Source organism: Podarcis bocagei (genome assembly GCF_964188305.1).
Source record: "Podarcis bocagei genome assembly, chromosome: 2".
Classification (NCBI taxonomy): Eukaryota; Metazoa; Chordata; class Lepidosauria; order Squamata; family Lacertidae; genus Podarcis; species Podarcis bocagei.
The window spans coordinates 118,678,743-118,704,175 of NC_138126.1; the positions used below are offsets into that span (position 1 = coordinate 118,678,743).

At 47.7% G+C, this 25,433-nt stretch overlaps 1 protein-coding gene across 2 annotated transcripts in view; it reads right to left on the reverse strand.

Annotated features, from left to right (window-relative positions):
* The window catches only part of RBMS2 (RNA binding motif single stranded interacting protein 2), a 77,778-nt gene that overhangs the window by 14,017 nt on the left and 38,328 nt on the right, over positions 1–25,433 (reverse strand). Inside the window, exons 1-9 of one of the 2 annotated variants that reach the window (XM_081181466.1) lie at positions 16,020–16,274; positions 15,297–15,487; positions 8,607–8,665; positions 7,632–7,723; positions 6,291–6,448; positions 2,357–2,436; positions 1,477–1,586; positions 418–464; positions 130–223 (exon numbers count right to left, since the gene is read on the reverse strand). In XM_081181466.1, coding sequence (XP_081037592.1) covers positions 130–223; positions 418–464; positions 1,477–1,586; positions 2,357–2,436; positions 6,291–6,448; positions 7,632–7,723; positions 8,607–8,665; positions 15,297–15,487; positions 16,020–16,139 — 951 coding nt within the window. In that variant the 5' untranslated portion in view covers positions 16,140–16,274. Of the gene's footprint in view, positions 1–129; positions 224–417; positions 465–1,476; positions 1,587–2,356; positions 2,437–6,290; positions 6,449–7,631; positions 7,724–8,606; positions 8,666–15,296; positions 15,488–16,019; positions 16,275–25,433 lie in introns of those variants that run through there. The other variant, XM_081181467.1, reaches the window with a different exon arrangement.

The following is a 25,433-nucleotide window of genomic DNA, read 5'->3' on the forward strand; positions in this document are numbered from 1 at the left end:
TTGAAGCAAAGGCTTCCAGATTTGCAGCTCACACTCGTAGGCCCAAAACAGATCTATGACAGTAGATGTTTGAATCAAGGCCTGTGCTGATCACATACAAAGCTGGGGATAAGAGTAAGAGAGAAGTACCTGGTAGGAAGAAACAGGTGACGGGAGATAAGGAGAGAGCGCAGTCTGGGCAATCATCCTGTTGGGGGCCAGGCTGTAGGGTGTTGTGTAGAACCTGCAGAGGGTATGCGGATAAATCGTTGAATTGCTTCATACAGCTTCAGAGGAGGCTGAATGTACAGCCCTTCCCATAAGCTCACAGATATGCAGATCTTATTCTGCCAGGTCTCCTTGAAGGCTATGGCCAGATCGTCTACCAAACTATTTCTTGGTTACAATGTGAAGAAACAGGCAAAGCAGAAGACATACCCATTTTGTAGCGCCGTTGTGGGGTCATAGGTCAAGGTCATCCCACCCTGCATGGAAATAGTAGACAGTTCATACGTGGCTCCTCCCATTCTCCTGACCCACCAAGATCCCAGCTCAACCAATCAGCAACTGCTTCTGTGCCTTCCTAGGGGCAGGTTGCAAGCCTCACTCTGCTTAGTGGAACCCCTGATGATGCCACCTCAAACTCCTGCAGCCAGCCAGGACCCTAAAAGCAGGGGCAGGAACACTTTCCTGTCCAGTGTGCCAGATCCTAATCTCCCCAACCCACGGCAGGCCAAATTGGGCAGGTGGGTGTCCCCCTGCCAATTACCTGGCGTCATAGTAATGTTCACCAATCCTGCTCTTTGAAGCCCCAATTGTCGGGACTTCAAAGCACAGCACAGGGCTGTTTGAAAGCCCTTTGAAAGCCAATGTAGTGATACTCCTTAAAACTCCAAAAATTGAAGACTTAAAGAGCTCGTGAAGGGCTTTCATACAGCCCAGCACTGCCTGTTTGGTTTCTGGATGTTCAAAGAGCAGTACTGGGAAGGAGGAGCGGTTTCCACTGAATGGAAACAGCTTTACCTTCCTTGATCAATGCACACTCTCATCACCATGATGGGGGTGGGAGTGCACTTTGCTCCATCAAAGGAACAAAATGAGCTCACTTTAAGCTCTGAACTGAAGTTCCATTCTTACCTGCCCCACAGCTGACGTCGTGTATTATCTCAGGTGTAGGGCAGGTGGGCGTGGCTTCCAAAATATGAGGAGCCCTGGCAGGCCCTGTTCGGCCTGTCCCTCACCACTGCCCTAAAGAAAATGTCTAATACCCAAGCCTGCACAACCTATGGCCAGCCCACTAAACCAAAGGCTGTCCACCAGCCACACGAAATAGCCAGCCAGGAGTGTGACAATCACTCTGTTTTTGCAGTTTCACACATGCAGCAAAATGTTCATACGAGAGGATTGTTGAGCTCTGGGCTGACTGCCGCATGTGGCTAGTGGACTGGTCTCCGACTGTTGCAGCCTCCCCCCATTCCCTGCTGCCCCCTCCCTTACCGTGTCATTCTCCCGTGGCCAGGCTCGCCCGTTCTGCACGTATTTGCCCTGATTCTGGCGCTTCTTCTGGCCGCCATCAGCAAATTTGCAAAGCAACGGATCTGGAGGTGCTGCAAAGGGAAAGGAGCATTTTGTGAGGGGGAATCATGACATGCAGTTTCCCAACTGCACTGCAATGTAGGTCTCTTGAAAAACCTACATTGGCTCCCAGTACATTTCCGAGCACAATTCAAAGTGTTGGTGCTGACCTTTAAAGCCCTAAATGGCCTCGGTCCTGTATACCTGAAGGAGCGTCTCCACCCCCATCGTTCTGCCCAGACACTGAGGTCTAGCGCCAATGGCCTTCTGGTGGTTCCCTCACTGTGAGAAGCCAAGTTACAGGGAACCAGGCAGAGGGCCTTCTCAGTAGTGGCACCCGCCCTGTGGAACGCCCTCCCACCAGATGTCAAAGAGACGAACAACTACCAGACTTTTAGAAGACATCTGAAGGCAGCCCTCTTTAGGGAAGCTTTTAATGTTTAAGAGACCACTGTATTTTAATATTCTGTTGGAAGCCGCCCAGAGTGGCTGGGGAAACCCAGCCAGATGGGCGGGGTATAAATAATAAATTCTATTCTATTCTATTCTATTCTATTCTATTCTATTCTATTCTATTCTATTCTATTCTATTCTATTCCATTCTATTCCATTCCATTCCATGCTATTCAAAACAATACAGCATTGGAAAAGCTTTATCGCTTGACTCCGCGGCATGCAGAAAATGGCTCACAATCCTTCCTTGCTGTTCCTCACAAGAGCAGTCCACACATCCTCCTGAGACAGTCTTAGCTGCCAGGCTCCCAACTACCACTCAACCCTCATAGCCAACTGTGCTTCTCACCTGGGACCCCTGGAGGTGTTTTGATATATTTGCCATTGAAGTGCGTGATGATAGCTTCACACTTTTCTGTAGACTCCATCCTGGGGGAAGAAGGGAAAAGAAACCATTGGTGACGCTGGGCTGGGGAGGGTGTCAATGTAAGCGGAGGAGCCACACTTATTGCAAAGTTGTAGCCCGCCTGCTCCTGGTCACGCTGAGATTCCTACAGATGTGAAGCAAAAGTGGCATAAAAAGGAAGGAGGGAAGCTAATGCTGTTCTAGGTTGCATCAACAGAAGTCTAGTGTCCAGATCTAGAGAAGTAATAGTACTGCTCTATTCTGCCTTGGTCAGACCACACCTGGAGTACTGTGTCCAGTTCTGGGTGTCACAAATTAAGAAGGATATTGACAAGCTGGAATGTTTGCAAAGCAGGGTGGCCAGGATGATCAAGGGTCTGGAGGAATAGTTGATGGACTTGGGTATGTTAAGCCTGGTAAAGAGGAGACTGAGAGGAGATATGATAGTCATTTTTAAATATCTCAAGGGCTGTCACATGGAAGATGGAGCAAGCTTGTTTTCTTCTCCTGTTCCAGTGGGTAAGACTGGAACCAATGGCTTCAGGTTACTAGAAAAGAGATTCCGACTAAACTTCAGGAAGGGAATTCCGATGTTAAGAGCTGTCACCCACCTTCTCCCATCACGGCTTCTGTGCCTGTAATGGCTGTGTGTGAGAGAGGAATTCAACAGTAATGCTTTCCCCAAGAGAGATGTGTAGAGATGGAAAATCTCTAGTTGCTGGATTTCTGCTTGTCAGGAAAACTGCCCGGGGTGAGCGAGCGATCCTAAGTAGAACACTTCTATCTTATAACCAGTTTCTAACTCCTTTCCGCTCAAGGATTCACATGTTAAAAGTGATTCAGTGAGCACATATGTAAATAAAAGTTAAGACAGGAATCAGCTTTCTATGTGACTTTACCAGAATCTAACCCACAGACAGGATTCTTAAGGATCCTGCTTGCAGATTCCACTTGGGAAAGTTATTTAGGTGGCACATTCCCAATGAACATTTCTTTAAAACTGAATCCAAGAGCTCAAGACTTAAGATTGAAACAGGCCTGGAAAGCCCAAATTACTGCGATTCATTCCATTTTGTTGACTGAGCACCTGTCTAGAATCACTGTCATCTCCGGGCAATCAGATGCATCAAATCCAGGGCTGCAAGGAGCTGCTGCAAAGTTGGCGCGTGTCTATACACTGCTATGCTATAACAACTGCACACATTGTTAGTATCATTATTATTCCCTTCTAACTTTTAAGAGCTACTGGACTTGCAGTTCCACATTCCCTGCCACAAGGGGGCGCAGGAGAATATTTGGCTTGGACAAACTGGAGGAGGATGCCAACTTGGAATTAGGTGTAAAACTATCCAAATTTCTCTCCTATCCCATCAGGAACAATGATGTCTGGTGTCACCAGCCGGCTAGAAAATAAAGTAGCCATTGTTAAGGTACAATTCCCAATTCTAATTTAGGGAATGGTGCAATCCAAAGTGCCCCCCTTGGGTATGTTGATGTTAAGAGAAAGATGCAAGGTGGTGCTGGTTGGAGGAGGAGGAGTCAGGGCTCATCTGGTGTAAAATGGAAACCTGGCAGCAGGGGGCATTGTAGGACAGAACAGGAGAAGCTGTCCCAGCTGGTAGAGGAAGCAGGGAATGTGGGAACTGAGATGGCTGTGTCCACCCACATGTGTCTGAGCAGATGAAGACCACCAGGGTTTGTCTGCCTAAAAGTACTTCTACAGCCTGGTAAATACCTTGCAGTGAGTTTGGCATTTGCAGAAAGGGGATTGATTGAAAAACTCAATACAGTGGTACCTCGGTTTACGAACTTAATCCGTTCCGGAAGTCCGTTCTTAAACCGAAACCGTTCTTAAACAGAAGTGTGCTTTTCCTAATGAGGCCTCTCGCCACCGGTGCCCTTCCACCGTTCGGATTCCATTCTTAGACTGTGGTAAAGTTTGCAAACTAGGACACTACTTCCGGTTTTGCGGAGTTCGTAAACCGAATACAGTGGTACCTCGGGTTAAGTCCTTAATTTGTTCCGGAGGTCCGTTCTTAACCTGAAGCTGTTCTTAACCTGAAGCACCACTTTAGCTAATGGGGCCTCCTGCTGCTGCTGCACCGTGGCTGCACAATTTCTGTTCTCATCCTGAAGCAAAGTTCTTAACCTGAAGCACTATTTCTGGGTTAGCCTGAAACGTCTGTAACCTGAAGCATCTGTAACCTGAAGCGTATGTAACCTGAGGTACTACTGTAGTTCATAAACAGGGCAGTTCTAAAACCGAGGTACCAGTGTATTGTGAGTCACACAGCGTGTTGCAATAAACCAGGGATGGGGACCTGTTGCCCCTTAGATGTTGCTAGGCCCCAACTCCCATCAACCTCAGCCGGCATGCCCAATTTGGAGAGATAATGGAAACTGGAATGCAGCAACCTCTAGTTTTCCCACTCCTACACTAAACAATATGGCCACTGCTGAAATAAATTTGGGAATTGGAATGCAGAAAGGGGAGGTATGGGGAAGTCGGTGAAGTAAGTTTTAAGAAAAAAAGGATTCCAAATTATACATGTTTGTTTTTGCGTGTGTATGTTTGTATTGTGTATTGTGTGTGTTTTTATAATTTGTGAAAATTCAATAAATATATTTTTTTTTAAAAAAAACAAACAATATGGCCACTGCAGGCATGTGGGAAAACAGACACTGGGATGTGGATGCCCTTGTTGAACATAATCCCTAGATCAGCTCAGAAGGAAAACTGCAGCCTTGGACAACCTTGTGGTCCAAGTGAGCAAGAAACAGACAAACCTATGTAACCTCAAGGTTAGATTACTGCAGTGTGTTATACACAGGGCTGTCTCTTAAGACGGTTTGGAAACTTCAGCTAGTGCAGAATTCAGCAGCCAGCTTGCTCACCGGGGCAAGACAGTTTGAGCATATTACACCGATCCTGGTCCGACTGCACTGGCTACCAATTAGTTTCTGAGCCCAATTCAAGGTACTGGTTTTGACCTGTACACCCTTAAACGGCTCAGGACCGCTTTCTCTCAAGGACCGCCTCTTTCCATATGAACCTACCCAGACCCTGAGATCATCTTCTAAGGCCCTTCTTCGTGTGCCTCCTCCTCAAGAGGTGCAGAGGGAGGCAACACAAGAACGGGGCCTTCTCTGCAGTGGCTCCCCGTCTGTGGAATGCTCTCCCCAGGGAAGTTCGCCTGGCACCTTCATTATACACCTTTAGGTGCCAGGCAAAAATGTTCCCCTTTAACCAGTCGGCCTTTGGCTGATTAACATCAGATGCCCTTTTAAAATGTGTTGGGGAGGGGAGCGTTATTGGGTTGTTCTTTTTATTTTTATTATGTATTTTGTGTTTTTATATTGTGTCTTCATGTTGTGAACTGCCCTGAGACCTGTGGGTACAGGACGTAAACTAATTTAATTTAATAATAATAATAACCATCCACACTAGGCCCTAGGAATAGGGCATACATCGTATAAGTGGAAATGCAAACATTCCCCCAGGTGAGGGAGCGTGTGTTTGTTCAGCATATCTGCAAACCTTCCATACATAAGGGAGGGTTTGTCCTAGCAAGTCCCTGGGCAAAAGCCCTTGTGGAAACAAACGCTTGGACAAAGGCGTCTAGGTCAAGACTCGGCCAGGTGTGGGCTAGCCTCTGTGTGGCCAGTGATTTCTGGGTCTCTGTGAAAGCAGAGCGGTGCAGCGACAGAGACAAGTGAGCACATGTCTGCATGGGAAGGTGCACAGACACGCCTGCCTCAGGGAGCAAGCTGCCGCCATTGTGTGAGGCGAGATCACAGGAGTTAAGAAGCCAGACCCCAGCAAGGGCTGGAGCACAAGGGAGTCTGCCTGTAGACAGAGAAAGCCCGCCCTCCTGACCTGGCAAAGCCGACCCCCCGGCTGGTACCGCTGGCGTCGCGAAGGATGCGTGTGGAGATGACTTGTCCAAAGGGCTTCAGCATCGACTCCAATTCAGCCTCGTCCATGCCCAGAGGCAGGTTTGACAGGTACAGGTTGGTGGGATCCTGCTCCTGTTGCTATGGAAACAAGAAAGTCAGGCTGTTGCCTAGCAATCGTCCATCCCGTCCCTGGGGACTCGTTCCTTTCAGGCCGCCCCTTCCCTTCCCAAATTCGCAGCCTGCCTCAGTTCACGAGACTGGCCGTTTCCCAACCTCAGTCATATCACAAAGGCTCTCAACGCCTAAGAAGGAGGCAAAGCACAGAATTTGGTCCGTGATCACAATCTGCACCCTGGAGAGCCCTGTCAAGAAACACACTACAGTGGTACCCCCGGGTACGAACTTAATTTGTTCCGGAGGTCCGTTCTTAACCTGAAACTGTTCTTAACCTGAAGCACCATTTTAGCTAATGGCGCCTCCCACTGCTGCTGTGCCGCCGCTGCGCAATTTCTCTTCTCATCTTGAAATAAAGTTCTTAACCCAAGCTACTACTTCCAGGTTAGCAGAGTCTGTAACCTGAAGTGTTTGTAACCTGAAGCATTTGTTACCTGAGGTACCACTGTACTGGGATATTACAGGGCAGCTTAGGCTTAGGATTTATGAGTATCAGAGGGGACCCATGATTTCATACAGAGAGTTAGCGCTCGCCCGAAGCTCTGTTTGGCCTGCTACTTTCTCCGGGAAAACCCACTCTTTACCACTATAAACGGCAATCTGGTTGCTATTTCATAGAATCATAGAATTGTAGAGTTGGAAGGTAACCCAAAGGCCATCTAGTCCAACCCCTGCAATGTAGGAATAATGCAGGTTTGTTCCGATTCAGCTGCAAAGAGCATGTTTCCCAGGGGAAAGTTGCAAAACAGCCTGGACCTGTGCCTAGAAAATGTGGGACAAGTGGAAAACCACTTGGACCCATGCTTTCTAGGCCCGGGAGAAGAAGAAGTGTGGCTAAGGCAGCAGACAAGACAGCTATGTCTGTTGCATGTATGCATGCAAGTATTACGACGCTACACAGTGTGGACAATTCATTTGAAAATCCCATATATATATGCAAGCGGGGAAGCCTGCCCCAATCACAGTTGCCAAACAGTTGTGTACACAGATGTTTTTAAAAACATGCTTGTATTGTGTATGTTTTCTGCATTATGTAGGGAGCTGGCCTGGGATTTGAACTGCAGCCTAGAGGCTGCCCTCCTGTCTTCCCTCCTGGAGAAGGAAGGATTGGTATCTTCCCCCATAGGTGCTGGGGCACAAGTCTTACCTTGGCCATCTGGGCCTGAACCCCACTGGCTTTGAGTGCAGTCACTGCCTTCTGGGCCGCTGTGGGGCTGTCAAAATCCACAAAGCCATAGCCTGCAGAAATCAAGGAGATGGAAATAAGAGGGCAGGCCTTGCGTACCTTGCTTCGAAGGTGGAGAAACGGCCTGTGCAGAGAACCACTCAGCTTTCTACTAGTTAGCATGGCCTAGAGCCCCCCCCCAATGTTTATGGCGCAGTAGACCCCTTTCCCTGACCTTCCCCCCACCATGCGCACATGCGCACACTTTTCATTACCTTGCAGCGCCACACCCTCCAGCATGCCACAGATGCATTCTGAGCGGGCAATGCTGAGCTTGTGTTACCTGGCTAGCTAGCAAACATTGGCAGGAAAGCGAGGGAGGGAGAGCCTGCCTCTCACTGTCAGGAAGACTGCAGAGCGATTCCCCTTCCCCTCTCCAAGCCTCTGTTCTGAGTGGATGCTGCTCCCTCCTCCCCCCCCCATCCCATCCCATCCCTCAGCAATGTCTGGCATGTCAGGAATTCCAATCCCCCCCCCACTGGCACCTCCCTCTCGCACAGATAACCCAGCCCCACCTCCCAGACAGAGCCAATCTTCCCCCAGAAACTTGGCTCCGGAATCGAATTCTCATCCTTTCCTCGCCCTTGCCCCTCTTTCCTTTCCAGAGTTATGAGCCCCCTCCCTGCCAAACCCGCAGCCCTTGAGATTGAGTGAACTTGTGCAGGGAAAGGTATCTTCTTGGGGAGAAGGCTCTGTCCCAGAACTGCTCGATGCAATCGGGTAAAGGATGCAGTGAAGCACTCCGGCCTCTTAGCTCTCCCTCTTCAAAACCACAAGCAAAACCCCATCTGCCCCGAGCTGCGATTCCAGCCCCATATGCCCTTTCCTTCTCAACACTGCAGCACTGTGCCCCCCTCACCCAGTTGGCAGCGCACCGCCCCACCAATCTGCACTTGCCTTTGCATTTGTTGGTCGTTTTGTCCAGGATGGCCTTGGTGGAGACAATTTTGCCATATCTGTGGGGCACAAAGGAACATGGTGGAATTAATGCCGTTGCTGTTCATAACCAACATCCCAAAATATGCCACATCCTTCCTTCCTTCCCTGCTGAGCAGTCCAATAAGCTCCAAGCGTCTAGTGGTTTGTGCAGGCCTGAGCAATCCCCTGGGGAGAAATCCGAGAGAGTGCTACATTTCTAAACAGGCCTCAAAATCCGGGCTAGAAATCATGTCTCTACTGGGTAAGGCCTTGCCCTCTTCTAGAAATCCAAAGAACATTAATACATTCAGTAGGCGATGCTTTCCCCCATCACTAGAATTCCTATTGTGCAACTGCTGAAGGTGTGGTTCAGGGCAGGAAAAGTGTCAGGCAAGCAACAACTCCTGGACAGAGGCCTGACTATGGGCCAAATGTCACTTTACATGGCAGGTAGGTTTGCTGCTGGCTAGCGGGGCTGGGCGACGTTGGGTTTTCAACATTGCAGTGTATCACCAGCCAAACACAAAATACCCCAATGTTGAAAAAAGCTGCATTAGCTCCAGCCGGCGAGATACCGGGTGAACCTGCCGCAGCTCTCATTGTGGGTGCTGAAGCGCTTTCACCCCAGCGCCTTGTGGGCTGTGGCCAATACAGCTGGCCCCAGCCTGCTGCTCAGCTGGGGGGCGGAAAGGCTCCTGCTCCTGTCCCCAGCTGAGTGAGGCCTGAGGCCCCTGCTGCTCACGCTGGAGCAGCAAGGACCTTGGGCTCCTCGGCCAAGATCCCTTTGCCTTTGCTGGCATGGGGGGCGGGCGAGCTACCTTGCCCACTTGCTCCCCACACCCCAAAGATGGACCAAGTGGCAGTAGCCAAGCATACGGAACCTGTCAGGCTCCGTGCATTTGATTGCCTTCGCCCGTGAGGGTGCACTGTCTCTTTCCTCTGGTGGGGTGTGTGTGTGTGTGGTTCATCCCAGGAGGAATGACGCAGCCCGCCCTCCCGGGCGAAGTCCACAAGGCGCGGGGTACAAAGCCACCCTATCCACACCTTGCGGAGAAGGGCTGCTGGAGGCTGCTGGCGAGCGCTGGGCCTGCCAGCAGCACCAAAGAGCCCCTACACCGCTGCCATCCACCGGGAGGGTGGGCTACATCTTTCTGGGAGGAAAGGCGCAGCACACCTCCTGGAGAAGGCAGCCAGGTGGGGTCAAACTGCTCTCAGCTGGGAAGGGCGGGCTTCGCACTTCCCAGCCCCAAACCCCCTCCTACTGGCATGCAAGCAGTCCCTCTGTCTCCAGCAGCTAGCTAGTTTGTCTCTCCCTCAGCTCGCTGGGTGCTGGAGACAGAGGGACTCAAGAGCGGTGATGGTTTCGCCAGCAAAATACCGCTGAGTGAAGCTGTCATTGCGGCCTGCCCCCACATACCGGTCCTGGGCGATATAGTGATATATCACCCAGGCCTACTGGCTGGTCATATGTCTCCTGGTGAAGACTCCCAAAGTCTGAAGTCTGTAAACGTGTAATGGGTATGTGCCAGGGAGTTCCCCTTAAAATGTTACAGGTGCTGATTAGGAAAGATATGTCGCTGTCAGGTGGTGGACTCATTACCCTGGCACACCACACGAAGGGAGTAGGGCTAAGCCAGGGTAAGCCCTAAAGGTGGTGATGGATAACTTTGAGGCAGGTTACCAGTGACAACACAGCGCAAGCCGTGCCCAGCAAACAGGTGGCAACAGGGAGAAGGAGACTTCTAGACCAGGAAATGCCAAATTCAAGCGTCTTAATTATGATTACCTTGCATAATTTATTCTGCTTTTCTGCCTGCTACGATGGAGGAACAAGGAGTGATGTGGAACACCTAACACAGTTGCCAGCCAAAGCAGAATAAATTATGCGAAGCAATCAATGTATGCAAATTAACAAAACTCAAGGTTTTAAAATTGGACTTTCCTTGGTGTAGAAGTATGGGGGGGGGGTTCCGGTTTTTTAAAATCCCTCACCAGATATTAAAAAACCCACTGTTACATGATATGATCGCAGACATTTAGAACACACAGAGTTCAGATTGTAGCTCTTATGTATATCCAGTGCAAACATGCAAATTGCCTTTATAGCGATCTGCTTTAAAATAACCAGAACATTAAAAGTGCCCTTAAATGGGTTGCCCATCCTCCCAGCATGCCCCAAGGCAAGAATAAGAAAGCCCCGGAGCTATTGCCTGGAGAAGAGGAGGTTAAGGGGTGATATGATAGCCATGTTCAAATATATAAAAGGATGTCACATAGAGGAGGGAGAAAGGTTGTTTTCTGCTGCTCCAGAGAAGCGGACACATAGCAATGGATCCAAACTATAAGAAAGAAGATTCCACCTAAACATTAGGAAGAACTTCCTGACAGTAAGAGCTGTTTGACAGTGGAATTTGCTGCCAAGGAGTGTGGTGGAGTCTCCTACTTTGGAGGTCTTTAAGCAGAGGCTTGACAACCATATGTCAGGAGTGCTCTGATGGTGTTTCCTGCTTGGCAGGGGGTTGGACTCGATGGCCCTTGTGGTCTCTTCCAACTCTATGATTCTATGATTCTATTGAAAATTGTCTTTAACAATGCTGGGGTTGACTCCTCTCTAGCCAGAAAAGTTTTGAACCTCTTGACCCCTCCTCCCAAAGAGAAGCATTCCTTCCAACTACTGTTATGTGAAGTGAGGGAGCAGTCCAGTCTCAGGCATGGTTATTGAGAAGTAATTTCCACTGACTTCAGCAGGAGATTCTCCCTGGGTCGCTGCCTTACAGACACAAAGCACTTATTTAGAAAGTGCTACTCCCAGCTTAATGTATACAGGATTGCAGCGCTTAAACATCTCCAACCTATTGCAAAAACCCGGTGTGAATGCAGCCGCCAATAACCGGCCGGCCTTTCTCAAAACAGGCAACAGAGTCCGATACTCCTTCCCCTCCCCCCAACAATGAACCCTTCAGAGTCCATCCCAGCTGCCCCCTCCAACCCCAAACTGCCCCCCCACCAATGCTTCCTGCTCACCCTGAGCAGGATTTCCTGCCCAGGAAAGGACAAGCCCAGGAAATCCGACCGGCGCCAAGAACAGCCAAGTTCTGGCGCCTCCCAGCCAGCACACAGGGGAATCCAGCTGCAGGGTTTCAAGAGCAGGATGAATGCTGTGGTTGCAGCGATGAGATCTCAGGCTCGGGGAGGGCGGTGGTGGCGGAGGCTGCTGCTGTGCAGATGTGGGAACCGAGAGGCGGCAGGGGCACTGCACGCAAGTGATGCAAGGCAGTGGCAAAACCAGGAATGCAACCCACAATCCTCAGCTCCAAGCCACTACCAGCATTCGACTTCTGGGCCCCATTCCCTTCCCCGTCTCCTCCCCGCCCCCTGCTCACAAGCAGCTTGCAGAGATCCCTTCCCTCACACTCAGCCCGGGCAGATTCCTGGTTTTGAAGGAGGCGTGTTTGTCAAGTGTGGCTTTGGGGGCAGATCCAGCATTCCAGGCTGGGGTGAGCTGAGGTAAGAGAGGAACAGCCCCCTGCCCGCCCCTCCTAGCCACTTAGCTTTAAGCACTCTAGCCTATTTCAGTCTTCTCCAGGCAAGGAGAAGTGGGATCGGGCAAGCTATGGCAGAGAACATAAATACACAGGCGTCTCTATGTCAATACATAACTGCAGTACTCTCTGGGTGAATGCGCACACTAGTAGGCCCCCTAATTGCCACCGCCTCCCAAAATCCCTTGCAATAATCTTTACTTGGGGTACAGCTATCTTCACATGGCCACTCATGAGATCAGGGGGAAGCCAAAGAAATGACATTTCTTGCCATTCAGAGTTAGGGTATTAGACAGACTACTGCTGAGCCCCCAAAACAAGACAACAAAGCTGGAACAACTGGAACTGCTGTAGCTGTTATTGGGCTTATTTATGAAAGTGAGGAGGAATTAAAGAACCTTTTAATGAGGGTGAAAGAGGAGAGCGCAAAATATGGTCTGAAGCTCAACGTGAAAAAAACAAAGATCATGGCCACTGGTCCCATCACCTCCTGGCAAATAGAAGGGGAAGAAATGGAGGCAGTGAGAGATTTTACTTTCTTGGGCTCCATGATCACTGCAGATGGTGACAGCAGTCACGAAATTAAAAGACGCCTGCTTCTTGGGAGGAAAGCAGTGACAAACCTAGACAGCATCTTATAAAGCAGAGACCTTGCCAACAAAGGTCTGTCTAGTTCCAGCTATGGTTTTCCCAGTAGTGATGCATGGAAGTGAGAGCTGGACCATAAAGAAGGCTGATCACCGAAGAATTGATGCTTTTGAATTATGGTGCTGGAGGAGACTCTTGAGAGTCCCATGGACTGCAAGAAGATCAAACCTCTCCATTCTGAAGGAAATCAGCCCTGAGTGCTCACTGGAAGGACAGATCCTGAAGCTGAGGCTCCAATACTTTGGCCACCTCATGAGAATAGAAGACTCCCTGGAAAAGACCCTGATGTTGGGAAAGATGGAGGGCACAAGGAGGGGATGACAGAGGACGAGATGGTTGGATAGTGTTCTCGAAGCTACCAGCATGAGTTTGACCAAACTGCGGGAGGCAGTGGAAGACAGGAGTGCCTGACGTGCTCTGGTCCAGGGGGTCACCAAGAGTCGGACACGACTAAACAACGAAACAACAACATGTCCTTGGAGCATTGGTGATGGGTAAGAAGATTGCCCTTAGGTCACCACTGGCAGGCAGGCGTCCCATCTGGCAGGGCCCCAAAAAAGATTTCAAGGAAGGGGCTGGTCTCCCTCAAAATTTCCTGGCAGCCATGTGCACACTCCAAGAGGTGTGTTTGTGTCACACCGCAAACCAGGGGGCATGTGCACAACACATCAGCGGGGCGTGCTGACGTCTTGAGTGCAACCCCCTCCCCGCGGCGTCTGCACGTAGCCTGCTGAAGTCACACAGCCCTGGCTCCCTCAATCGCGCTCACTAGGAGGCATGTTATGCCACAAGGGTTGCAGGGTATCAAATATGGGTTGCTTCCAGCCAACCTGCTTATTGAGCATTCATCCTGATTTGCTTGCATAGAGTTTGCTGGGAGGCTATGTGACACTGCATCAAGTAATTGCTATAGTGCACTTTCCAGTGCGTTATCCTGGCATTTTCCTTTCCACAGTAAATCTGATTTTGGGGTGTTGGGGGCAAGGGAGTGGCTTTGTTATAAAGGTAAAGGGACCCCTGACTGTTAGGTCCAGTTGTGACCGACTCTGGGGTTGCGGCGCTCATCTCGCTTTACTGGCCGAGAGAGCTGGCATACAGCTTCCGGGTCATGTGGCCAGCATGACTAGGCCGCTTCTGGCGAACCAGAGCAGCGCACGGAAACGCTGTTTACCTTCCCGCCAGAGCGGTACCTATTTATCTACTTGCACTTGACGAGCTTTCGAACTGCAAGGTGGGCAGGAGCAGGAACCGAACAACGGGAGCTCACCCGGTCGTGTGGATTCAAACTGCCGACCTTCTGATCGGCAAGCCCTAGGCTCAATGGTTTAGACCACAGTGCCACCCGCGTCCTAAATAAATATATAATCGTAGTTAAAATAGCTTGTTGTGCATGGAGGTGCTCCCCTTCACGATGGGTTGGTGGGGCCTGTAAAACCTGGATTGGAGGTGAGGATACAGATTCCGTGCTGCCTGTTTGCCATCCTCACATTTAAGGACTGGGCCTCATTGGAAAGGTGCAAACGGCACGGACGATATCAGTTTGTGCTTCTTCTAGCCCCATGACCTCTCCACATGGAGCGCCTTCAATGGGCCAGGAGGCAAAGTGCCAGCCAACCTATCCACTGATGACTTGGCTCCAGTTTAGTTGGTAGGAAGAGGCGAGGCAAAGGTGCAGAGAGTCAAGAGGGAAAATAAACCAGAAGAGAACACACACACAAAAAGGCAACAGGAGATCTGTAGGCAGCAGCAGAATTGCTCTAATTCTTTGTTTGCTCTAATAAGCAAGCATGACCTGGATCTGGCCTGCCCTGGCCTACTGCAACTAAGGCTTCCTTACTGATTTAGCGGATTTCCCTATAGCAACCTCCTTTGGCCACAACCAACCCCCAACCCCTAAGTATCGATCCTTTCAATCCTTTCTCCTCCTAATCCACACAGAATCATAGAATTGAAGAACTGGAAGGGACCCTGAGGATGATCTAGTCCGATCCCCTGTAATGCAGGAAGATGCAGCTGTCCCTTACGGGGACTGATCCTGCAATCCTGGCGTTATCAGCACCACGCTCTAACCAGCTGAGCTATGCAGCATGCTGTCAGTTGCAGTGATATTACTGGATCTCTTGTCCTTGTTGCTTCTCCTAAAATCCCTCCTGTTGGCCCATGAGGTCCCACTGGATCTAACTTAGTAGCCCCCACCCCTTGTAAGCATAGGAGGAATCTCTGAAAGCCGTTTACTGCCGATGTCTGTCTTGCAGGGAATACGTTTTGGGCGGCTTAAATGCTAATGCCTCCATTTGAGAACCCTGACCTTAGAGGGGCTGATGAAAGCATCTTCACTAAGACTAGGGTTTTCACTCGGGTTGGGGAGAGGTTGCCATGGAGACGGTTGGGAGGGCAATAAATTATTGACCCGGTTCTTTTCAGCTTCCGTTTACAGCATGACACCGCCCTCCCGGGTCTCTTCATCCCAGTAACTTACGGTTGGCACAGCTTGACAAGGTCCTGGTCTGTGGTACCCGGGTGCAGGCCCCGGATGTAGAGATTTGTTTTGCTCAGCTGGTCCCCTCCGCCGCCTCCGCCGCCTGGCCCGCTGCTGCTGCTGCTGCTGTTGTTGTTGCTGCTGCCACTGGGACTTGGGGGTGCCATCTGCTGGGCCACTGAGACATAAGGCTGCAGGGCAAAGGAAGAGAACAAAATGAGGGTCTGGGACTGCGGGAAGGTGCAGATGAATTGCGGGGAAAGGTCAAAAAGATTTAGGGCAGCATATCGTAAACTTGCTAATAGGACTAGACTTCCAAGGACATGGAAGGAGCAACGTGGAACCCAAATCACCCCCACTCAGCTCTTTCTTTCACTTCCTCCTCAACTTCCTAGGGTATATAAAAAAGCGAGCTGCAACTGTGAGATACATGTGCAGAATGCCTTGCAGAGAGAGGGAGTTGGTAGAAGACAGAAGGCTCAATTGTCTCCTTTTTGCATAAGCTCTCTGAGGTGCAGCCAGTCTTGGACAGCGTCAGATAAAGAGGTTTTTGGGACAAAGATAACCATCATTTCCTCTCTTCTTCCACCCCTACTTTAAAATCAACCAACCGACATGCATTTGTGAGATCAGGGTGGCCTATGCCAAGTTTGCTTCAGGGAGCTTTGAGTCCTTCTCCCTCATACCACCCTTCCTGGCCAAAAGAGGTCCCTGATCATTTGCCTTCAGTCCCCTGATGGGGAGAAGTAAAGAGGTTTCCTCATCCAGGATGATCAGAAGTTCCACCCTCCCAATGGATCTTAACCCCTGAATGCAACAAAAGCCCCCCAACACTGCCACCATCAGAGAAGAGAGCACAAAAAGGAAGGGGAAGCTGCCTCTCTACCATTGGCCAAGCCACCTTTGATGTCACAATCACGCCAGTCAACAAGCAAATTTAGTTGGAACATTCTCATCTCGGGGGGTTTGTAGACAATCCTTTTCTTTAACTAACAAAAGACTTTCTCAGTACCCTGAACAACAATTTGTTTTTTTTTACTATTGCTCCAAAAATCTAATACTTATTTTAGTTAGCACGTCCATTCTTAATGGTGATTGCTATGTACAGCATTATTCCCTGATACCAAAGGTGCTTCCAGGTGGGTTTTTATTGTGAGATGGGTACTCCTCAGGCAAGCAAATTTTTCACAGCAACCACACATCATTGACATCAAAATGCCAGCCTGCATTCCCCCCATTTAATCCAGATTTGAGGAAAACACTGATAAAGTTTATTTTTAAAATTGCTTACAGTATCTGAATGTCCCATTTACAAAATTCAGCATAAGCCACACATCCCCTCCTGCCCATACCATTTTGATCTTTTCTTAAAAAAAAAAAGCTCTTCTGCAAACCTTTTCCAGCCCCCTTTTTAAAAAAAAGAATGTGTTATGACGCTTTTGGCAGTAAACTGGGGTTCATACAAGTGAATTCAACACTCATTTCCTCTTGCCAGTCAATCCTAGGAATTGTACTTCTATGAAATAGGGTTACGGACAACAGTATTCTCAGAACACCACCAAACAACAATTTCCAGGATCCTTTAGGGAAAGCTAAGATAGTTAAAGTTGCATGGAAACCGAAGAATGTTTGGAATGAAGATATGCCCTTATGCCTTTTGAATAAAATCTTTTAAAAAAATAATGTGGAAAGTCCCTTGAAGACTAAAGTTGCCAACTGGCCAGGAAAAAAAAACTGGCTTGGCCTGTTCCCTGCACCTTTAGCAGAAGCTTGTTCTGCAGAAATAAGCAGCTGCTTCTTTTTACAGGACGGTGATAAATATTAGAACCTGCCAATGTCTGCAGATCAAGCTGCTGTTAATGATACAAAAGCAGGGTCTGGTATATATACCTTGGCAACCTTATCCATATCCTTCCATACTTCATTTCCTTTTTCCACGCGTGAGGAGCAACTAAGTATTATTTCTTCTATCTTTCCGAGCTGCTTCCTAGAGCAAGCCACAGCGGCTCAACTCTCTTCGCAGAGATCCTTGTGGCGTCTCAGAACATTACCCGTTCCTCAGGCCGCTGTCAAGGTCTTGTGACTGCAGGAGGAGGGGAAGGAGTCTAAAATACTGGGTTGTTGAGCATTCAAAGTCATTTCTCTGCTCCGGGGCATGTGTGGGGCTAGACAAGATGCACATGTGTTTGGCCGCGCATGGAGACGCTCCGTTCCCATCATTCATTTGCTAAGTGCTGCTGAAGTCACCGAGTCTGCCCTGCCCACTGGGACAATTCTGGGTGGGGTATTCATATTGCAAAACTGCTATGCTATCCAGCAGGCCTGCTAAACGCTCGAGAGAGGCCTAAGCTGGGATCGGAAAGGAACAGACAGAGGAGCATCAGCAAAGTCAGAGCGGAGGGGAAACCCACATGCAAGGACAGCAGGGGCAATGCAAAAGAACACTGTGGGCTCTTTTTAATTCACTGCTGCACCCTAGTTACTTTGAATTCACAAGCAAGGACAAAAACCAACCTCCATTGCTTGTTAACCATCCACTAAAAGGATAGAAAAATGTGTTTTTATCACTTTTAAACACCCTTATTATTGAAGCGCATTTACAACTAACTTTTCAAGCGATAGTCCTCAAGAAATAAATCCCACAGCAAAACACTTTAATACTGCGCTGTTTGCCCTATCGTATCAGCGCAGGGTGGATGAGTTAAATAAATGTGATTTTGATCCATGCTGTAATTACCAAGAAAAATGTATCAATTTGAACAACTGATTTAAAACAATTTTTTTTCTATTGTGCAAGTTATACTACCTGAACAAGGCTATGTATATTACCATAATAATTACTATACAACTACCATGATAATAAAAATGAATTGGTTTAACACAGAATAAAACCTTTATACAATCTAGGCACATAAACAAACACCTTTGGACTGATTGATTGATTGATTGATTAGAGACAATATGAGCAATGGTGAAAATGAATGGATTTCTGTTTACCTGTCTCTAGGGCAGCCAGATGCAAAAGCTGATAGGATTCCTTCACCTTTAATAGCTGTCATGTATGTTACAACTGCTGAAGCTCCCCCTCTTCTGAACAATGCATCTGGCCATCGTACACATGGGTTTGGTTTTTAAAGGCAGACTTTCGGTGCAATTGTAGCACACATGCATGCACGCCCTCCATGTTGATGTGGCTGGGGCTGGACGACACATAGCTGCCTCTCCACTGACCTCCCCTGTGGTGGTGATGTCAGTACCACCCAGATGGATGGAAAGCAGTAGCCAGCAGAAGGCTCCAATGTTCCTTTCAGGGTGGGGATCCAAGAAATCTAAAGCCATGGGAATCCCCCTGAGGGGCCTGATCTTCAGGACCGCCACCACCAGCCTGGAGCTGGCATAGACTGTCCTGACCAGCACAAGCCAGTAGGGCAGCAGACAGTGGATTCACTGTTCCGCTCTAGCCCATCCCTCTGTTCTCTGCCCCAGTACGGATTGCTCTGCTTAACACGCTGGCTTGTGTTAAAGTCAGGTTTCTTTTTAAATGAGGTCGTTATCGCAAAGAGATATTCAGGTTGCAGTCCTATGGCCACCGACCTGGGAGAAAGCCCAGCTCAGTTCAGTGGTACATATGTCTGAGTAGACACGAATAACAACAAACAAATAACAACAACAACAACAACAACATTATTTATACCCCGCCCTTCTGGCTGAGTTTCCCCAGCCACTCTGGGCATCTCCCAACAGAATATTAAAAACATGATAAAACATCAAACATTCAAAACTTCCCTAAACAGGGCTGCCTTCAGATGTCTTTTAAAAGTCAGATAGTTGTTTATTTCCTTGACATCTGACGGGAGGGTGTTCCACAGGGCGGGCGCCACTACTGAGAAGGCCCTCTGCCTGGTTCCCTGTAACCTCACTTCTCGCAGTGAGGGAATCGGCTAGAGGGCCCTTGGTGCTGGACCTCAGTGTCCAGGCTGAACAATGGAGGTGGAGACGCTCCTTCAAGTATACTGGGCCGAGGCCACTTAGGGCTTTCAAGGTCAGCACCAACTCTTTGAATTGTGCTCGGAAATGTACTGGGAGCCAATGTAGGTCTTTCAGGACCAGTGTTATATGGTATTGACGGCCTCTCCCAGTGCAATGAATTTGATTGCATTGTTAATACAACTGGGTTAAATGCCACCTTTAAACTGGGGTGGGGTGGGATTTAAACCTCTCAGGTTTAGTTTTTAAAAATCTGATCATTGTAATTTTTTATAATAATATTTTATTACAAATTTTAAACAAAGAATATCACCAGACATATACAATACCTTCACCAAAAAGTAACAAACAGAAAAAACCATAAAAAAACAGAAACATAGACATAGAATGAAAAAATCATAACCGTTCATAAGTCTTTTTTCATAACTATTTGGACTTCCTCACATCTCCCTTTCCTGCGTTCTCCGTAATAAAGTTATACACAGCAATTTATTACCTTGTTTCATTTCTTATTTCCAATTCTCAAACATTATGTCTCAAACTTTGAATATTTTTATCAAATACTTAACTGCTTAATTTAGACATAACATTACTTCGAGTTTCATCTTTATCCTTATATTCCACTTATTGTCATATATCTTTCAACTAAATTACTGATGCCATGTTGTTTTCTTTCGTACACTTTCTTAACATTCATACAATTTATAGTGTTTTTGTAAATAGTCTTTAAACTTTTTCCAATCCTCTTCCACTGTCTCTTCTCTCATTGTAATTTTTAACAGATTTTTATCCACCCTGCTTCAGTGAGGAGCACATTATTGTTCTCTCTCCCTGTTTCGATCCCAGGTACGATCTTCCATTGCCCCTGGCAATAGGTACTGCAATAGGTGATGGCATGGCAGCAGGGAATCGCACAGCTATTTCTTCCCAGCAAAACAGGAGTTATATACTACTCCTGAACTATTCAAGCAGTCCAAGGAAAACAGCATGCAACTGCTGCTGGGTCATGCAACCATTGTACACCAAACTGCCACTGGCCAAGCAAAAGCCTTAGAGCAGCAGGACTGCACAGCAGTTCCAGCAGCAATCTGTTATTGTGAATACATCCATAGATATGGGAGTTAAGGAGCACACCAAGTTAAGTAACTAACGTCATCAAAAGCAAGAGAAGATTGGGTCCTTGTGCCTTTAATGGCTGAGCAGAAGAGAGAATTTCAGCTGGTGCAGCTTTTCTTGCCCCAGAAGCACTCTGAATTGGCAAGCAAAACTTCCTGAAACTCCCCCTTCTGCAGTGAAGGTTTGATGCAATGTTCAGGTTCAGCGAGAGCTTGTTCCGAATACCTGTTATCATGTAGACTGGCAAGCAAGAGTGCTGGCAGTAACTTCATGTTGTATTTGCGGGCTTCCTGGAAGCACCTGTGATAGACGTGCAAGTTTTAGCTATTCTTTATTGCACTACCCTAGGTAGTTGCAGGGGGCAATTCAACTGATCTGACTGCAGGGCCAGTCTTGCGTCAAGGTTTGCGGGCTGCTTAGCCAAAAACAAAAGCAGAGGGCAAGGTCATTTTTTCCTGGCCCAGCCAACTTGCTTGCTTACTTATTTATAGCTTTGCGAATTAGGTGAACAGTTTTCTTTGCTGCTGGGCTTCCCCCCCACCTCCCCAGCCAAAAATGGCCAAGTTGGCTTCGCTTTCTGGTGCCTTCACAGGATCTGATTGGTGCTGTGCTCGCTGTCCCAGAAGGCTGTGCCTGGCTCACAGAGATGTGAAAACAGAAGAGAGATGCATACTTCGAATTTATGGTTTGGAATACAACTTTTTTTAAAAAAACAACACCTTCACCAATGTGGAGTGGAGAGCTGCCTGGAGAAAACAATTGAGGAAGTCAACATTTTAATGTGCCTGCATATGGACAATGGGTACCCTCCCCAAAAAGGAACAGGTAGCAGCAAAAATTGGAGTCACTACTCTTTCAGACTGGGATCTTAGTTTGTGTGGAGGAAAGGGGTTTTGTTTGGAATATTTAGAAGTGTAATCAGAAACGCCATTTACCTTCCTGCCAGAGCGGTACCTATTTATCTACTTGCACTTTGACATGCTTTCGAACTGCTAGGTTGGCAGGAGCAGGGACTGAGCAACAGGAGCTCACCCCATCGCAGGGATTCGAACCACCGACCTTCTGATCGGCAAGTCCTAGGCTCCGTGGTTTAACCCACAGCGCCACCTGCATCCCTACCTTCACCTTTAACCTGTCTGCAAGCAGATCAACTCAGCACAGTGCTTCTGCATGAAACTGAGGGCTTCGCCACACCTCCAACTACCTTGCCACTTTCCTCAGGAAAACCTGAAGTTTACTGCTGAATCAGACCAAATGGCAACTGAGTTTTCCTTGAATTGCCATTTGTTCTGATTCAGTGGTAAAGCGTGTTTTTTCCAGGGGAAAGCTGTGGGGCAAATGCAAAACTGCTCGGATCCATGCCAAGAAAGCATGGGGCAAGCGGAAAACCTCTAGGACTCCTGCTTTCTAGGCATGGAACAAGCAGAAGTGTGAACGAGCCCTTAGACTGGGAAGAAAAACTGAGGGGACAATTTAACCAGATTGCTGCAAACTACAGGACATTTTAGACATTATGAATATTCAGTAGAATATAAATATCTAAAATAGATAAATATGGAGGATGTTTGACTTAAGAATCGAAACCAGCCTCAGTTCCAGCTCTGACCTGTAACATTAACTGTGGGCTACACTGCAGAGCTGTTATAAACTACAGTGGTACCTCAGGTTACATACGCTTCAGGTTACATACACTACAGGTTACAGACTCTGCTAACCCAGAAATAGTGCTTCAGGTTAAGAACTTTGTTTCAGGATAAGAACAGAAATCATGCTCCAGCGGCGTGGCAGCAGCAGGAGGCCCCATTAGCTAAAGTGGTGCTTCAGGTTAAGAACAGTTTCAGGTTAAGAACAGACCTCCGGAACGAATTAAGTACTTAACCTGAGGTACCACTGTACTGTCTCTCAGCACAGCCCCACAACCAGCAATAGTGTAACAATAACAGTGGGCTACGCTGCAAACTGCTACCGAGGTATAATAATAATTGTAGGTTTGTTGTAAGCCATTTTCTCCCCCTTAGGCTAATCCACACAGCCCTTTTGCCCCAACCTGCAATCTTCAGTGGACTACACTGCAGAGCTGTCACAAATCGTTCTCATTGCCGCAGTTGCTAATGTGAAATATAGGGAATAACACTGCACATGAACTTCAGTGAAATAATACCTGGCTTCAAAAGAGAAATGCCCTATGCAATCACGGAGATAGTTCTGGGGCCTACAATTTTGTAAATTCAGAAACGGGCACTCTGGATACTTATTGCCCCTGCTTTGTTGGCAACCCCCATTTCACCTTCTGGCCTTCCAACCGGTCCCTCCATTTCTACTTCTCCTGCTACAACATAGCAGGCAACTTCAGTTTAGTTATGTACTCTTCTCCTAGGCTTAGGAAAATAGTCTAAATAGGTCTGGGATGCAGCAGTAAAGAAATCTGACACAGCTGCTGGCTCCCACAGGGTCTGTGCTATTGGGCAATTCCCTTCTGCAAATCAAAACCCCTCTAGTTTTATTGATAGAGAATATGTTGGTTCCTGTCAACCAGCAACTGTTCCAGCACAAGGCCCTTTCCCGTATCCAGCTGATTTCAGCAACCACTGAGCAAATGCAACATAAAGACGTCACTTCGACGTGGTGGGTGGATATGCGCTTACTCTAGTAAGTCCCAAACTGAGTGCCGGGCGTGTAAGTGTGCCACAAAAAAATAAACAGAAATAAAATACTTAAAAAGACTCCTGCGAGTGCCCACCCACAGAGGAGGGCTGCCTGCTGCAATCGTGCGTGGTTTATTTCTCAGCCATCAGCTCCTTCTAATCAGCCTCTGATTCAATGGGTAATTCCTAGCAGGTGTGATAGGAGCGTTCACCAACTCCCCATACAGAGACTCAGAATTAGCCCTCTATAGAAAGAGCTGCCTGTTGCTTCCTTGCGCAAATTAATGCTACAGGCTTGCTTGCCTCCTTTCAATAAGAAAGAATGCCCAGAGGAGTCACAGAGCACAGCACAGCGCATAGGGCTGCTCTGGCCAGAGGGGAGGATAACTCCCACTTTTTCACATTTTAACAGCAATTTGTAAACCACTCCCGAGAAGCAGTGGGCTGACATTTCATTTTCATTTTTCCAGGTAGGTTAGTGAATTAAAATGGAATGATATTCTTCTGTGGACAGCCCTGTAGGCTTGCTGGTATGAGGCTGATTTGGCTGAGACCTTACAATTGTCAAGTGCAGCACAACCGGAAGTTTCCTGTGTCTTCAGTTGCTTTTTTATTTTGACATGGTCACACTCACTCCAGTTCCCATTTTCACTTCATGCACAAGGAACATCTGAGAATACAACATGCTCGTTGTATTTTTAACACTTCTATAGCTTATTGTGGAGGGATAATGTGTGATTCATATGGGAGGGCAGAGTATTACTTTTCTGTTTTCTTTTGTATATCTGTCATCTGTGGAATATGTCAAGAATGATTGTTTGCTGTATTTATATTGTGGTGGTGGATGGCTTTAAACAATAACGTTTCATTCATTCAACTGTGAAGATATGTTGATACAGAACAACATCCAAAAGGGTTCTAAGAAACACCAGGCCCACAGAACTCATTCTCCTCTAAACCAAGGCCCAGGGCCAGATTGAGACATACCGAGGCCTCATAGCATTACCAAAAAATTATTCTAACATCAAGGACAACAATGGAAATGTAAAATAAACTTTTCCTTCTGCAAATATACTGATACAAAAAACCAACTAAAAGCAAACCATCTAAATGAAACATATATTTTGCAACAAGCCTGTTTGCAGACGAAATATTGTCTCAGAGCAACAATGTCTGTTTTAGAGCCGTTTACTTTTTTTTTTAAGCAGTTGTGTCGAATTTGAAATTTAGTAGTTTTTTAGTATGCGTCGAGACTTGAGGCCCCCATATATGGAGGCCATAAACTGTAGTTTACTGCAGACCCTCCTAGTGTCCCTGTTTTCCAGGGGCAGATTAACAGAAGATGTCCCGGTTTCTGATTTGATCCCAGAATGTCCCACTTTTCCTTAAAGGTAAAGGTAAAGGGACCCCTGACCATGAAGTCCAGTCGTGGCCGACTGTGGGGTTGCGGCTCTCATCTCGCTTTATTGGCCAAGGGAGCCGGCATACAGCTTCCAGATCATGTGGCCAGCATGACTAAGCTGCTTCTGGCGAACCAGAGCAGCGCACAGAAACGCCGTTTACCTTCCCACTGGAGCGGTACCTATTTATCTACTTGCACTTTGACGTGCTTTCGAACTGCTAGGTTGGCAGGAGCAGGGACCGAGCAACGGGAGCTCACCCTGTCGTGGGGATTCGAACCGCCGACCTTCTGATCGGCAAGTCCTAGGCTCTGTGGTTTAACCCACAGCGCCACCCACGTCCCTCACTTTTCCTTAGGACGTCCCTATTTTCTTCAGAGAAATTTTGGAGGGTATGGAATTATGCGACTCCCAAGCTAAGGAGATAAGTGGCTATACCACCTTTAGAAGACAACTGAAGTCAGCCCTGTATAGGGAAAGATTTAATTTTTAAAAATGTTTTTATATACTGCATGCTGGAAGCCACCCAGAGTTGCTGGGGCAACCCAGTTAGATAGGTGGGGTATAAATAATATTTTGATTATAATAACTATTGTTACGGAATAGGGTATCCCTATTGTCATCAGAGAAATGTTGGAGGGTATGACATATAGAATAGAATCATAGAATCCTAGAGTTGGAAGAGACCACAAGGGCCATCGAGTCCAACCCCCTGCCAAGCAGGAAACACCATCAGAGCACTCCTGACATATGGTTGTCAAGCCTCTGCTTAAAGACCTCCAAAGAAGGAGACTCCACCACACTCCTTGGCAGCAAATTCCACTGTCGAACAGCTCTTACTGTCAGGAAGTTCTTCCTAATGTTTAGGTGGAATCTTCTTTCTTGTAGTTTGGATCCATTGCTCCGTGTCCGCTTCTCTGGAGCAGCAGAAAACAACCTTTCTCCCTCCTCTATGTGACATCCTTTTATATATTTGAACATGGCTATCA